Source organism: Manis pentadactyla, chromosome 1 (assembly GCF_030020395.1).
Source record: "Manis pentadactyla isolate mManPen7 chromosome 1, mManPen7.hap1, whole genome shotgun sequence".
Classification (NCBI taxonomy): domain Eukaryota; kingdom Metazoa; phylum Chordata; class Mammalia; order Pholidota; family Manidae; genus Manis; species Manis pentadactyla.
Window position 1 is genome coordinate 46,219,452 of NC_080019.1, and position 16,574 is coordinate 46,236,025.

Consider the following 16,574-nt stretch of genomic DNA (forward strand, 5'->3'; position numbering starts at 1 on the left):
TAGTGGCTCTGGGAAAAAAGAAAGGCAGGCACATTTGAATGACTTCCAAACACCGAGATGGCTGCTAAAGGGGCAAGGATTACACAGGGCCTGCTGCTCAGGAGAAAGAACAGGAGGACAAAGTTGTCTCAGCACACTCAGCCCAGCAGGTTGTGAACATTCAGGATCTTTACATTCTCCATCCCCCTGGCTGACAATACAGCACAGAGGACCCCACTGCGATATGCAGGCTGCCACTCCTTCCTTCCAGTTGACACTGGTTCACAAATCTGCTGCACTCACCACTGCACCAAGCCAGCCAGAGGGCAGTCCCCACTATGGCAGCTACAAGGGTGTAGCACAGAGGCTTCTCCCTGCATGCTCGGCCCACTGGCCCTGGCAGTGAAGGCAGGCACTGCGTCTGGAAACAAGAAAGAGCTCTTTCCTCCTGTCAGGCACTGGCATGCACGCCTGTGACCCCTGGGCAGCTTCAGAGAGTAGAGCTTCTGGGCACTAGAGGGCACCACTGGCACAAAGTTTTATTCCATAGTAATCATTAGGAATATGAAATGGCAAAAGAACCTGATACAAACGAAAATCCCACGAACACCAGAAAGAGGGCTAATTGAAACTGAAAACACCAATCTTCCTGATAAAGATTTCAAAATTAAAATAATAAATATGCTCACAGAGATACAGAAAAATATTCAAGACCTCAGGGAGGACTTCATGAAAGAGATAGAAATTTTGAAAAATACTGTATCTGAAATGAAACATACAATACAGGTATTTAAAAGCAGATTAGATGAAGTAGAGGAGATGGTAAATGAAATAGAAATTAAAGAACAGAAATACAAAGAAGCTGAGGCATAGAGAGAAAAAGGGATATCTAGGAATGAAAGAGTATTAAGAGAACTGTGTGACCAATCCAAGTGGAACAATATTCGCATTATAGGGTACCAGAAGAAAAAGAGAGAAACAGGGATGTAAATTCTCTTTAAGGAAATAATTGCTGAAACTTCTCTAATCTGGGAAGGAAATAGACTCTCAGGCAATGGAAGTGAACAGATCTCCCAATACAAGGGACCCAAGGAAGACAACAACATAACATATAATAATTAAAATGACAAAGATCAAGGACAAGGACAGAGTATTAAAAGCAGCCTAAGAGAGAAATAAGATTACATACAAAGGAAAACCCTCAGGCTATCATGAGACTTCTCAGCAGAAACCTTACAGGCCTGAAGGGAGTGGCATGATATATTTATTGCAATGAATCAGAAGGGCCTCAAACCAAGAATACTCTACCCAGAAAGATTATTATTTAAATTTGAAGGAGGGATTAAACAATTTCCAGATAAGCATAAGCTGAGAAAATTTACCTCCCACAAACCATCTCTATAATGTATTTTGTAAGGACTGCTATAGATGGAAGTGTTCCTAAAGCTAAATAGCTGTCATCAGGAAAATAAAACAACAGTAATGGGAGTAGACCAATTAATTACTAAGCAAATGCAAAACTAAATCAACTACCCACAATGTCAGACAAGGGATACACAAAGAGTACAGAATATGATACCTAATATATAAAGAGCAGAGCAGGAAGAAAAAGAAGGGAGAAAGAAAGAACCCTTAGATTGTGTTCGAAATAGCATAAGTGAGTTAAGTTACTGTTAGATAGTAAAGAAGCTGCCCTGAACCTTTGGTCAAGGAAAAGAGTGTACACACAGAAACAATCAGAAATGAGAAAGGAAAAATCACTAAGGACAACACAGAAATACAAAGAATTGTTAGAGAATACTATGCTAAATTCTGTGCTAACAAATTGGATAATCTAGAAGAAATGGACAACTTTCTAGAAAAATACTGACACAGGAAAAAACAGGAAATCTGAACAGACCAATTACCAGCAATGAAATTGAATTCATATTTAAAAATCTACCTAAGAACAGAATTCCTGGACCAGATGGCTTCACCGCTGAATTTTATCAAACATTTAGAGAAGACCTAATGTCAAGTTTTCCAAAAAGTAGAAGAGGAAGCAATACTTCCAACTCACTCTATGAGGTCAGCATCACTCTAATACTGAAACCATGCAAAGAAACCACAAAAAAAGAAAATTACAGATCAATATCCATGATGAACATAGATGCAGAAATACTCAATGATATATCAGCAAACTGAATTAAAAAATACATAAAAAATATCATCCATCATGATGAAATAAGATTTATTCCAGTGATGCAAGGATGGTACAGTATTCGGAAATCCGTTAACATCATACACCATCACAACAAAAAGAAGGACAAAAATCACATGATCATCTCCATAGATGCTGAAAATGCATTTGGCAAAATTAAACATCCATTCATGATAAAAATTCTCAACAAAATAGGTATAGAGAACAAGTATCTCAATATAATAAAGTCCATATATGACAAACCCACAGCTAACATTATACTTAACAGCAAGAAGCTGAAAACTTTTCCTCTATGATTGGGAATAAGGCAAGGATTCCCACTCTCCCTGCTTTTATTCAACATAGTTCTGGAGGTCCTAGCCATGGCAATCAGATAACACAAAGAAAGAAAAGGCATCCAGATTGGTAAGGAAGATGTCAAACTGTCACTGTTTGCAGATGAAATGATCTATGTAAAAAACCCTAAAGAATCCACCCCAAAGCTACTAGAATAACTGAATTCAGCAAAGTTGCAGGATACAAAATTAATACACAGAAATCTTTTGCATTCCTATATACTAACAATGAACTAGCAGAAACAGAAATTGAGAAAACAATTTCATTTATAATTGTATCAAAAAGAAGAAAACACCTTGGAATATACATAACCAAGGAATTGAAAGATCTATACCCGAAAATGACAAGACGCTCTTGAGAGAAATTAAAAAAGACACTAATTAATGTAAATACATGCCATGCTCATTGATAGGAAGAATTAATTTTGTCAAAATAGCCATATTGCCTAAAGCAATCTACAGATTCAGTGCAATCTCCATGAAAATTCCAACAGCATTCTTCAATGAACTAGAACAAATAGTTCTAAAATTCACATGATACCACAAAAGACTCTGAATAGCCAAAGCAGTCCTGAAAAGAAAGAATAAAGCTGAGGGGATTAAGCTCCCCAACTTCAAGCTCAACTACAAAGCCACAGTAATCAAGACAATTTGGTACTGGCACAAGAACAGACCCATAGATCAATGGAATAGAATAGAAAGCACTGATATAAACCAAAACATATATGGCCGATTCATGTACGATGAAGGAGCCATGGGTATACAATGGGGAAATGACAGCCTGTTTAACAACTGGTGTTGGCAAAACTGGACAGCTACATGCAAGAGAATGAAACTGGATCATTGTCTAACCCCATACACAAAGGTAAACTTGAAATGGATCAAAGACCTGAATGTAAGTCATGAAACCATAAAACTCTTAGAAAAAAATATAGGCAAAAATCTCTTGAATATAAACACGAGCAACTTTTTCTTGAAAGCATCTCCTTGGGCAAGAGAAACAAAAGCAAAAATGAACAAATGGACTACATCAAACTAAAAAGCTTCTGTACAGCAAAGGACATCACCAGTAGAACAACAGGCATTCTACAGTGTGGGAGAATATATTTATAAATGACATATCAGACAAGGGGTTAACATCCAAAACACACAAAGAACTCACATGCCTCAACACCCAGAATGCAAATACCCAGAATGCAAATCTAAATTCAGGCACATGACAAGATTGTCCACATCACTTATCATTAGGAATATGCAAATTAAAACCACAATGAGATATCACCTCACAACAGTTAGGATGGCCAACATCCAAAAGACAATAAAAAAAAATGCTGGCAAAGATGTGGAGAAAGGGGAACCCTCCTACACTGTTGATGAGAATGTAAATTTGTTCAACCATTGTGGAAAGCACTACGGAGGTTCCTCAAAAAACTAAAAATAGAAACACTGTTTGACCCAGGAACTATACTCCTAGGAATTTACCCAAAGAAAACAAGATCCCAGATTCAAAGAGACTTAATGCACCTGTATGTTTATTGCAGCACTATTTACAATAGCCAAGATATGGAAGCAAACTAAGTGTCCATCAGCAGATGAATGGATAAAGAAGAGGTGGTACATATATACAATGGAATATTGTTCAGTAATCCTCCCAATAAAATTTGTAGGTTGTTGTTTGCAACAACGTGAATGGAGCTAGATGCTATTATGCTCATTGAAATAAGCCAGGGGGCTAAAGACATGTACCAAATGATTTCACTCATTTGTGGAGTGTAACAATGAAGTAAACTGAAGAAAGAAAACAACAGCAGACTCACAGACTCCAAGAAGGGTCTAGCTATTACCAAAGGGAAGGGGAGAGGGAGGGTGGGATAAAGGGAAAAAGGGGCATTACGATTAGCACACATAATGTAGGGAGTTGATGGGGAAGGCAGTATAGCACAGAGAAGACAAGTAGTGACACTGTAGCATCTTAGTATGCTGATGGGCAGTGATTTCAATGGGGTGTGTTGGGGGCACTTTATAATATGGGTGAATCTAATAGCCATATTTTTTGGGAGAGTCCTCATGCACAGGCCAGTGCAGGCTTCATCCAGGTCAGATGTCCTCAACCTCAAGACATTGGTATTTCAGTGAGTAAAGTTCCATCGGTGCTTTCTTTTAAATGTGGATTCTAAATATTGTTGTTAAGTCTATTTAAAAATATTTTACGTATTTTCAGTTTTATTGAGGTTGATTTCTCTATTATATTTCTAAGTAATTTTCCATATTTTCTCCTCTGCTTTCCACACAAGCATGTGAGCAAGAGGATCACATGGGAAGCTTTTCAAAGTTTGTGGGTTTGTGGTGTTTTCCTCAGTGTTTCAGTGAAGTCTGGGAGGAGGGGCAATGGGGCTGGTTATCCGCGGCTTGTGAGTGACTTATCACGAGTTTCTCACCCGTGCTGCAACTGAAATTCTCTGGCCGACAGTTTCTAAATACTGTTAAGTAGTGGAAGAGCGCATTCTTCTCTTATCTCTGGTTTCAGTGCCTCACTTTAAACACAGTAGTCTCAGTGTCCTTGTTAAGGGTGTGTGCTGTGAAGGGTTAACTCAGCATATATATCAGGGGTGTTCAAACTCTGCACATTACAAAGAAACTGGCCCTTCACAACCTTATGGGAGATCACTTCTGAGCCTGTGGATTATCCTGCCTGATGGGAGAATCTCTCTATGCATGGGGTCTTGACCCGTGCCAGATAATTTATGCTAACAATGTAAATTATGGTGGGGCCTTGGGCCACACCACATACCAGCTTGACCTCCAAAGGGGCTGATGACTGAGAACTACGGTCAGCCACACAGGCACTCCATGCCTGTGTGCCTGAGCCCTGATAGGATGGTGGGCACCGGTGCTCAAGCGGGCTCCTCAGGCTGGCAGCACTTCACATGTGTTTTTACATGTAGTTGCTGGAGAATTAAGCCTTGTTCATGTGACTTCAGTGGGCAAGGACAGCAGGAAGCTTCTGCCTGGTCCCTCCTGAACTCACCTGTGTGCTTTTCATTGTTGCTGATTTTTATTGGTATCCTTTCACTGTAATGAACCACAATCAGGTCTATAATAACTTTTCTGAGTTCTGTGAGTCCTTCTAGCAAATCATTGAACCTGAGGGTGGTCTTGGGTGCCCATAACTTAGGATGATAAGAGCATTTTATTTTATAAGACAATTAGAGAAAAGAACAACAATTTCTAATTTGCTTAGAGTTCCTTTTTTAAAAAAGTTTGAATTGGATATTAAATTATGCAAATACATTTTTATCACCTCTAAAGGTATTTTTGTTTTATGTATGATAAAATGTATTGTTCTAAAATTGATTTTTTTCTTCATTCTAAAGTCACTTATGTTTGCTTGCACTATATTTTTTAACATACTGTTCTCCGATTTATTAATATTTATGATATTATGAATGGTATTTATCTTTATTTTTGTCATACATGGGTGAAGTATTTTCATTCTATAATTAAAAAATATTTTATAAGCAAACTTTCTAAAGTATGGTACTTCCTGACTCCTTAAACAGAGCACTCTACCTAATTTAACATTTTCTGGACTCAGTACCTCCATTTTGAACATGAACAGTGTGTAATGGACTCTGATCCCATTGAGACTTTAGTAGCTTCTTCCTCTATGTTAAATGCTCCCTAGCCTGATTTCTGTTTGGATTTCTTGGGCTTGCTTTGATTTTCCTACACTTTCAAGTCCCACTTGTAATTCTTAGGTTGCCTTTGTGTAGCAGCTTCTCTCTTCCCTTTACGAGCTTCTTTATAATGACTGTGGGCTTAGAGACTGCATAATACAGCTTGTTACAATGGTTTCCAAAGTAAGAGTAAATAAATAGGCTCTGAGTAACAGCCTGGGGCCCTGTTCTCTTGCTGAAAAGCATCTGGTTCACATCATGGATTTTTAAATAGACATTTTGGATTTGGGGAGATATTTTTACTCCCTGTTTCATGTTGGCTGTTTCCAGAGAGTTAAGTCTTAAAGTTGTTGGTTAGTTGGTTTGTCAGTACATCCATCCATCCGTCCACCTGACAGTAGTTTATTGAGCATCTGAATGGTGCTGTATACTGGAGAGCTAAGCCGCAATAGGTAAGGCACACTGTATAAACCAGCTTCTACCTAGCAAATAACAAGGGAGCACAGTCTGAACTCCATTGTGGAAACTTGGTAAAGACCTTTTGAACTCTGTTCTCTCTGGTAATAATTTTCATTTCAGATTTTGAAGTTTTAATAAAAGAAGAATGTTGTACAGAAAAGAGTTAGCAAACCCATCCTAAGACTGCCATCCTTGAAAGGCCTGCTTCCAAGGATGGCCCTTGGCTGGCATCTTAGCACTTGGCTTGTAGACTGCTCCCAGTCCACATGTAACTGATCAGGGTAGTTCATGGTGCCCAGACTGTTTGTGCAAATGCCAAATGCCTGCTTTCCTCCTGGGAATGTGGAATTTTGATACTTGTTAGGTAGAGGTTGCCTATGTGACCAACCTCCAGTAAAAACCTTTATCACTTGAGTCTCTAATGGACTTCCATGGGTAGAAACATAACACACCTGTGCCACATTTTTGTTGCTGGGAGAAGTGTGTGATCGGCCTGACCCCTCATGGCAGGAGGAGAGCATAAGGAAACCTCGCACAGAATCCTCAGTCTCCACCTGTGTGCCCTTTGCGGTGTTGCTATGCTAAACCTTCGCCAAGCACACAACTTCATGTGGGTCTCGAGTCCTCTAGCAAGTCTCTGAATGTGAGGGTGGTCTTGGGGACCTCTGACACAAACACTTAATGTTTATTGGTCTCTTACTATGTGTACAGCTCAATAAATTGTTTGGCCTGGATTATCTCATGGACTCTTCCTAACCACAGTCCTCTGTGAGGCGGGTTGGTATCATCATGACCACTGGGCAAGGGAAGCTGTTTGAAGTGTCATGAGGTTACATAACCGGTGCAGGTCCTGGAGATTATACGTTTATTTCAGTGATTTTTTTTCTGTATGTTTGCACCTTATGGCATAGTGCTCCTCTTGTTCAGAGGAGAGTTTAAGTGAGGAAAACCACTGAGTATTTTTAAATCACTTGGTCATTTCAGGTATGAGCTCATCCTCACAGAGCCTGACCCAGTACCAGCATATGCTCTGAAGCTTCTAGTTGTGATGACTGAACACAACCCAACTTTTACCAGGTACTGTATCTTCACATGTCTTCTTCTCTTTGATAAAATGAATTTTATGTGTTCTGACAATGTTGTTAAAGATGATGAGATTTTAAAAGACTAGCATTTGAGTGCCCCGTAATTTTTCATGTTTTATGGTTTGTAATATCTGTCATTTATGCTGTTTTGGGAGTCTTCTTATTTTTTTATGTATATTGTGGAATTCATGATGCTTTAAAATTACAAATTCTTTAAAGAGAAAAAACTAACACATGTACTTGAAAAAATGCCAGTTGGTATTGCATACTGTACTGAACAGTAGTTGTTTATTAAGTGTCTGTAGTATTTATAGAGTATTACTTTCTACCATTTTGTTTAGTTGACATACTTTTATTAAGTAGTGGAGAGCTTTTGCCGTCATTGAAGATATGACATAGGATGCCAAATTTTTTAGAACTGGTTGCTAGGATAGTGGCAACTGCTTTCAGTCTTGCAGAGAAGAGTCTGTTATGAGAGCACCCCCATGCCTACAGAAGGGGTAGAGAAGGGTAGGCCCTCCTTGCTTTCAAACAAGAAAGGTAGTTTTGGTTGTATAGGTAGGATCTGAGGACCTTTTGGGTTTGGACACCACCTGCAGGTGCAGTGCACCCCTGGAGCTGCCAGCCTGTCTTTAATGGCAACATGACCCTGTGGTCCCAACCCCCAGGATTTCATCTGGGCTGGTCTTCTGCAAAAGGCACTGTATGGTGAGGAGCCACTATTGCTGTTACTAGTGAACAAGAAAGGCTGTTTGTGGAGGGTGTCCACACTGAGAGACCGGCTGAACCAACACAGCCTTCCTGGCAGGTATGCCCTGACTGGATCACAGGCTGCAGGGGCACCCCCGGGTCTGCTCATCCTGTGCTACATCTAGCGCAGTGCTGGGCCCATTCCTCCTGCCGCCAGCTGTCTCATTCACCCCCAGTGTGACGTGTTATCCCGGGCTCTCTGCACCCTGTGCCAAAGAGCTGGGGGAGAACTTAACTAAGACCCTTTTCATGCTTGCCAGCACTAAGTCCTGTTTCTGTGGCCTTTTAAAAGTCTGACCAATGAGCCTTCTAAATTCACCACTCAGAAGGCACTGTTCTCCCCTCCTACACAAGAAATTTAATTGTAATGAGTGAATCTGTTTTAGAAGTTGGATACAAATTCAGGTAGTTAATTCTTTCCTGGATTCTTTGATACCAAGTACTAATACTGTATACTAATTTCATCCTTTCATTAGATTGACCAGACTGAGTTTCCTTTACTTTTAATGTTGGTTCTTGCTCATTCATGCAGTGTTTTCTGGGCTGGTTTCTCTTCTTGCCAACTACTAAATTCATCAGAATTTAAATTTACTTGAGGGGAAAAAATCTAGTGAAGTAGGTGACCTATAAATAATTTAAAAAAAATTACTAGAGACTAAGTTTAGAACTCAGTTTATTCTATTTTTTTAAAAAACTTTACAAACAATTCAATGGACTGCTTTTTATTAACTTTTTTCTTTGTTTTAATTGTATAAGTAATATTTGAATATATTGTCTTTGTATTAAATACGAACAGTAAAATCAAGAGGTCCCCTTGACTTCCTCACTCCCCATTCACACTGCTACACAGGACCCTCCCCCGGGGATAACAGTTGTTATTTTGGTATGTGTACATCCTGAACTTTTTCTGGCTATCTTAATTCAGTATGTTTATTGAAATAAATACTTGTGGCTGTTGATTATTTTTAGAAAGTCATACATAGTATCATTGTTTATATATTTTTCTGAAATGTACTTTTTTATTTATAAAAATTACTTGGAGATCCTTTCATATTATTATCTATTCATACCTTGACAATGTCTTTACCAAACTAGTGGATGAAAATGAGATTTAATTTCGCATTCATTTAACATTGAACCTCTTAATATTAATTCACTATATAATTGAATTGTAAAAAGTATATAACCTTCAACTTTCAGTTCTACTTCTAAGTATATGTTCTAAAGAAGCACTCATATACACAAAGATTTCCCCCTAGGTGAATAAATTTTTAAATGAGAACATATTTTTAAATGGTGGTATATCCATAATGTATAATACTATGTAACAGTTTGAAAGGACAAGATAAATTTTGAATGCTGGTATATAAAGTTTACCAAATCATTTTGTTAACTGAAATTACTCACTGTCCCCCAGTGCCCATTTTAAATACCACCTTTGCTGTATGTGAGATCTCTTTCTGGATTCACTATGCTGTTCTGTTTGCCTTTTTTCATGAGACAGGCAAACAGTTTTGACTCAGTCCCCGGAGGACAAAAGCAAAGCATTAAAAGCCATTACCACTCACCCACTCTCTCCCACCCCATGCCTTTAAAGGGAGATTCTAGACCCCACAGGCTGTAGCAACCTGTGTACAATTTGTAAAGTCCATTTACCCACATTGAAGGGAGGGATAAGGGAAGGAAAAGTAATAAGTAATTAGGCTTTGGAGTTTGTTTTTATTTATCCAGGTAGATTTTTTTTATTAAGGTATCACTGATATACACTCTTATGAAGGTTTCACATGAGCAACATTGTCATTACTACATTCACCCATATTATAAAGTCCTCCCCACACCCCATTGCATTCACTGTCCATCAGCGTAGTAGGTGAATTTTTAAGAATACATTTTAAATGCAGCAGTTTGGGATTGGTAATAAATTTCTACTGGAAAAAAATACATAAAAAGATAGATTCTGAGAAGGTCTTATTCCTTCCCCTGCCCACTCTGTTCTCTCCTCACCTTCCCATGTCCACGTGGCTTAACTGCTATCATTTTGTGTCCGGATGCAAGCTGATGCGGATATATGTTTTCTCCTTTCTCCTTTTACACAAATAGCACATTATGTATGCCCCTTGATTTTTTTCACCTAACAGTATGTTCCCAATATTTGTTTCTATAGCAATATAAAGAGAACTTTCACATTTCTTAGTTACAGAATCTTTGATTGTATGGATGTATCATCATTTATCTAGTGTTTAATGGATAGACTTGAGTTTCTACTCTTGTGACATTGATATTGTATAAGATATGAATAGTCTTATATATACATCATTTTGTATATATGCTTATACTTCTCATAGGATAAGTTCCTAGAAATAGTATTTATAGATCAATGGGTAAATGCATTTGAAAACTGCTTTTAGGTATGGCCAAATTGTCCTACTTGGGGATTTTATCATTTTACATTTCCAAGGGACATGTTTGAGGATCCCTAAAGATTTGCCATCAGAATTTGTTGTTAAACTTTGGAATGCTGTCAGTGCAATGAGATATATTATTTCAGTGTAATCTTAATTTGCATTTCTCTTATTATGAGTGAGGTTGAATATCTCTTTATATACTTAAGGGCCACTTATATTTCTTACTTTGCTCATGCTCTTTGCAATGTTCTTGGTCTTGGCAGTGTCACCTTCTAATGAACTGCCTCTTGCCTGGCTTTCCATGGCACAAATATACCAGTCTACTAATGCAGTTTACTTTTTAACATGTCTGTGTTGTTCCTATATTTTGCTGTCATGCATAGTGGCCATGGATATTTCTTTGTGTGCTCCTTGGTGAGTCCATGTATGTGCCTCCACTGCATATGCATGTTATCCATATCCAAGAGCTTGTGTTTGCCCAGTTCAGTAGATATAGCCAAGCAGTTTTCCAAATTGGCTGTACCAAATTACATTCTCCAAGCATTGTTTTAGAGAGTCAGTTGTCATGTAAGCTTATTTAAAAAAAAATTTTAAGTTAGGCTTATTGAGGTACAATTTACATAGGGTAAATTTCACTCATTTTAGGTATACAATTCTCTGAGTTTTAAAAAACATGTACAGTTGTACAGCCACAATCACTATGAAGATAAAAAGAACTTCTGTTACTGCAAAATGTTCTCTCATGCTCGTTTGACTAGTAGCTTATAAAAATCCTGTTTGTCTGGAGAATGGTATGACCAAACTTATGTTTCATTTTAATCTTTAAATTCAGTTTTTGAGTTAAGATGTAACACATTAAAAATTCCAGTTTTTTGAAAGAGTATACAGAGAAAAGCTATTTTCCCCCAGAGAAATAGCTATTCTTTCCAGGTTTTGTGTGTGTGTGTGTGTGTGTGTGTGTGTGTCTTCACACCAATGATAGTATGCTGTCAGCACCATTCTACACCTCTTTTAAAAAAGAAAAAAAATATAACAGCTATGAGATGTAATTCACATATCATCTGTACTTTTTAACAGATATACATGCATTTTATGAATATTCAATATTTAAACAAAATATTCCATATTAAGCAATGTTAACTTTTGGTTAACATTTATGTTTTTCTAATCTTTTGGTATTATAAAACAAAACTACAATGAATGACATAGGCCATTCATCACATGTATTAATATACATAGGTAGGGTAAATAATAAATAGAATTGCTTCATCAAAGGGTATATAAACCAATGATTCCCAAACTGTCTGTACCTTGCATCATCTGGGGATCTTTAAAAAGTCTAAAGCCTAGGTCATACCCCAGGCCAATTAGATCACAGTCTCTAGGGCTGGACACCGACATCAGTCATTGCTGAAGCTCTCTGATTACAGTGTGCTACCAAGTTTGGGAATGCCTGGTCTAAGCATTTATAAGCATTTGTAATTTTGAAAGGTGTTGCCAAATGGCCTCCAATCCACACTGTGCCAGTTTACTGTCCTCCAACAGAACATATATATGAGAGTGTTTTTGTGTTAACCCTTTATCAAATTATTTGTGTCTGATCTTTGCCATTCTGATAGGTGAAAGTTGTCTCTTTGTTATTAATTTCTAGTCCTGTTGCATCATGCTCAGATCATGGTTCTATTTCTAATTTTTATTATTTGGTTTTATTTATAGTTTAATAGGTGGTCAATTTTTGTGAATGTCCTATGTTTACTTGCTTATGGTAACTAAAATAAAGTTAGGCCTAACCCAGAAAAATGTCACCCACCCCTAATTTTGGCAAGTGCCTAAAATGGTAACTCATGAGCTTATGTGATCTTCCCCAGTGACTTGGTGGCAGTGGTTTTTAGGCAAAGTGCTTAATTGCAAGTGTATATCAAATCTAGAGTGTCTTCATTTTTATGTACATGGATTTCTCATAATATAAGAATGACCATGAACTGTTACAAATTTGATTTATTTTTTGGATCCTTTAACATCATGTTCTTTGAGTGACAATCATCTTAATTTAGCTTGTATCTATTGAGTTTAGAGTACCCAATCATCCTATTCAATTGCAACATTTATTTTATTGTGTTTATTTTTATTTTATAGAATTCTTAATGGCTAAAGAAATCTTCAAAAGCTCAGTCATGGTATAATTCAGAATATATTGTTCCCCTTCAAATAAGGGAAAAGAGCATAATCCAATCTGCATTGTATGTTACAGGGATATATATTTTTAAACATAGCTGTCCTGGTAAATTTAGTTTATTATTGGGTTTATAGCAGAAAGGTAAATTGCTTGCCATGTTGGTCCAGTTTTACTATCAGAAAGAATGTGTTAACTTCCCTGAGCTCTGGCCTTTTCTCTCTCCTTAATTTTACAGTAGGCTGCACCAAACCTTTGCTCTCAGAGAAAGCAATACCCTAGTAACTTGTTTCCATAAGAGCTAATTAGCTTTCAGCAAATCTTCCTTAGCAAACAAAATAAATTTTAACTCTTGAGTTCTTTAGGAGCAAAACTTAGCTCCTTTCCTGAATTACAAAAGGATAAATCATGCTCTGTATCTAAGAATTATCATTTTAGTTTGCTCAAAAAATGTTAGAGCTATTTGTTTTATTGCAAAATTCACAAAAATGCCTTTTGGAAGAATGAAAGTTTAGTGATCTCATGTGAAGTTCATGGTGAATCCACAGTGTAACCTTCAGTGAAAAATACTTCTGCCTTTCCAGTCACCAGTCTTCAGCTGACTTCCCTCAGTAGTTCTTGGTTCATATGTTCATTCATTCATTCATCAAACATCTAGTCACCAACGACTGAATGATGCAAGGATAAGTAACAAATAAGATAAAGGTCTCACCCTCAAAGTGCTTAGAAATTGGAAGACACAGAACTATCAATAGGCTTTTCTAAAACAATGTAGTGATTTAAAACATACATTATGTCCAGAAGGTTATGGGAGTACCTGAAGGAATTTAACATAACTAGTTGTATGATTTGGGCCAGATTCCTTAAATTATCTCTACCAAAGCTCTTGCTTCTGGAAGACACTTGCTGCATGTGGAGCAGAAGACAGTATGGGCTATAGTCATAGGTGGGGCCTGTCTTTAACCTTTGAAGAAGTGAGCAGAGCCCAACAGGAGTGCATTGTCTAGAAGATGCGGGTAATATTAGCATCTGGTCCACAGAAAATGCTGTGAACACGTTCCCCCTTTCCTCCCCCTACACTCCTCCTTTTCCCCTTTGCTCCCCCGCTGCCCTTCCTCCTTTCTCTTACCCCACTCCTTTGCATTGAGATTAGAGGAAAGAAAAATAAAGGAAGTATTCCTAGAAGAGGTAAGCCCTTAGATACTAGAAAGAGATACTTGGTGATACTAATTGAAACCAGAGCTCCAACACCCTATAAAAATTGGGGAAAAAAAAGTTCCCATAACCAAAAGAAACTACATGAGGCAGTCTCATTGGTTTCACTTTGGATAACAAAATTGTGTGAGCCATAGAGCATACCTCAGCTGCCAGATGGCTTCCATTTGCATTTGCTTTCAATTTATATATCTTAATAAAACTAAGTTTTGCCATAATCTGATATGTTTTAATTTAAATTTTGTAGTCTCATAAAACTGAAAGCCAAACTCATCAGAAATGTCAGAGATGTTTGAAATGTTCCCTTAATATTAAAATAAGGCAGTTAGATGTTTTTTTCTTAAATTAGCTGAATTTACAGAGCTAAATAGTTCCTCTGATGAAATCTCAAGCACTTTCACTATTTAATAAAGTAAAACTTTAATGTTAAACTTGGAATGAAATCAGAAAATTAAGAAAAGATGTCAAATGTGAATTCTATATCCAGTGAAACTATCCTTCAGGAATGAAAGAGAAATAAGGATATTTACAACAACAACAAAAAATTTAAAAAGAAGTTTTTAGTCAGTAGACCTATCTTTTTTTTTTTTTTTTTTAAATAATTATTTTTTATTGAAGGGTAGTTGACACACAGTATTACATTACATGAGTTTCAAGTGTACAACACAGTGGTAGAACATTTATATACATAATTCTAGGTTCCAGCTATCACCCTACCAGGCTGTTACAATATCTTGACTATATTCCTTATGCTATACATTACATCCCGGTTACTAATTTATTTTACCATTGGAAGTCTGTACTTTTTTTTTTTTTTTGTGAGGGCATCTCTCATATTTATTGATCAAATGGTTGTTAATGACAATAAAATTCTGTATAGGGGAGTCAATGCTCAGTGCACAATCATTAATCCACCCCAAGCCTAATTTTCGTCAGTCTCCAATCTCCTGAGGCATAACAAACAAGTTCTTACATGTAGAACAAATTCTTACATAATGAATAAGTTACATAGTGAACAGTACAAGGGCAGTCATCACAGAAACTTTCGGTTTTGCTCATGCATTATGAACTCTAAACAGTCAGTTCAAATATGAATACTCATTTGGTTTTTATACTTGATTTATATGTGGATACCACATTTCTCTCTTTATTATTATTATTTTTAATAAAATGCTGAAGTGGTAGGTAGATACAAGATAAAGGTAGAAAACATAGTTTAGTGTTGTAAGAGAGCACATGTAGATGATCAGGTGTGTGCCTGTAGACTATGTGTTAATCCAATCTAGACCAGGGCAATAAAACATCCACGTATGCAGAAGATTTCTCTCAGAACGGGGGGGGTGAGGTTCTAAGCCTCACCTCTGTTGATCCCCAATTTCTCACCTGATGGCCCCCCTGCGACTGTGCCTGTCTTAGGTTGTTCCTCCCTTGAGGAATCTTACCCGTCTCTGGCTAACCAGTCATCTTTCGGGTCCATACAGGGAAATATGAAGTTGGTAAGTGAGAGAGAAGCCTTATTGTTTGAAAAAGTTAGCTTTTTACTTCTTTGCATATTTATGCCCTGTGGCTTCTATGCCCAGCATTTGTCTTGACGTATCTTTACCACTTGGAAGAATTATGATACTCGGTAAATTTGATATGAGGCACGAATTCTATTTAAGGGTTGTAATTAGGAAGGAAGAAGAAAAGCTATAGAAGTAGCAGGCGGAAGAAAACATGGGAAGATTGATTATTTCTTTGATATATCTTCTTGTAGAGTAACTTCAGCATGTATAGGTTTTAAGCTACTACTTAAATTGCACACACACATTAACATAATAGGAGTATAGTTACATAACCAAAGCATATCTGTAATTACAAGCCATCTCCAGTGAAACCAAGAAAACCAGTTAGGCACCTTAGGCATTTGTGAAAACTTATCTATGATATGGTGGATATTGTCCAACTGAACTTGAACAGTCTGAGAGAAATCAGACAAATTAAAACAACCCATTCCTGGGGACTGTTCACATGCCATATGTTCTTTTAACAGTAAATAGTTTGTAGTTGTAAGACTTTGGAGCGCTACAATTTGCACTTCTCCAAATTCTTGGTTGAGTTCCAACAGCATAGATCCAGTCCAATTTTGTTGTTTTACTGTATGCACAGGCCAGCTTAGATATCTCCTTCCTCATTCCCATGGCAAGTCCAGGAACTGGTGGGATGAGTGCATCTACAGCTGTAGCAGTGCGTGGATCTTTGTTGGGGTTTTTTGATGATCATCTTCTGGCATGAGTATTCCAGAGAGTGGAGATGT

The 16,574-nt window shown here is 37.4% G+C and overlaps 1 protein-coding gene across 12 annotated transcripts in view; it reads left to right on the forward strand.

Moving 5' to 3' along the window:
- ULK4 (unc-51 like kinase 4) overlaps positions 1-16,574 on the forward strand; it is a 724,727-nt gene that overhangs the window by 318,087 nt on the left and 390,066 nt on the right. For 11 of the 12 annotated variants that reach the window (XR_008996028.1, XR_008996026.1, XM_057497578.1 and 8 more), the window contains one exon: positions 7,635-7,727. The exons of the other annotated variant lie outside the window; for it this stretch is intronic. Coding sequence is in view for 9 of the 11 variants with exons in the window: in XM_057497578.1 (XP_057353561.1) it covers positions 7,635-7,727 (93 nt within the window). In the remaining 2 variants the exon portion in view is untranslated. The remainder of the gene's footprint in view (positions 1-7,634; positions 7,728-16,574) is intronic. 12 annotated transcript variants of the gene reach the window in all.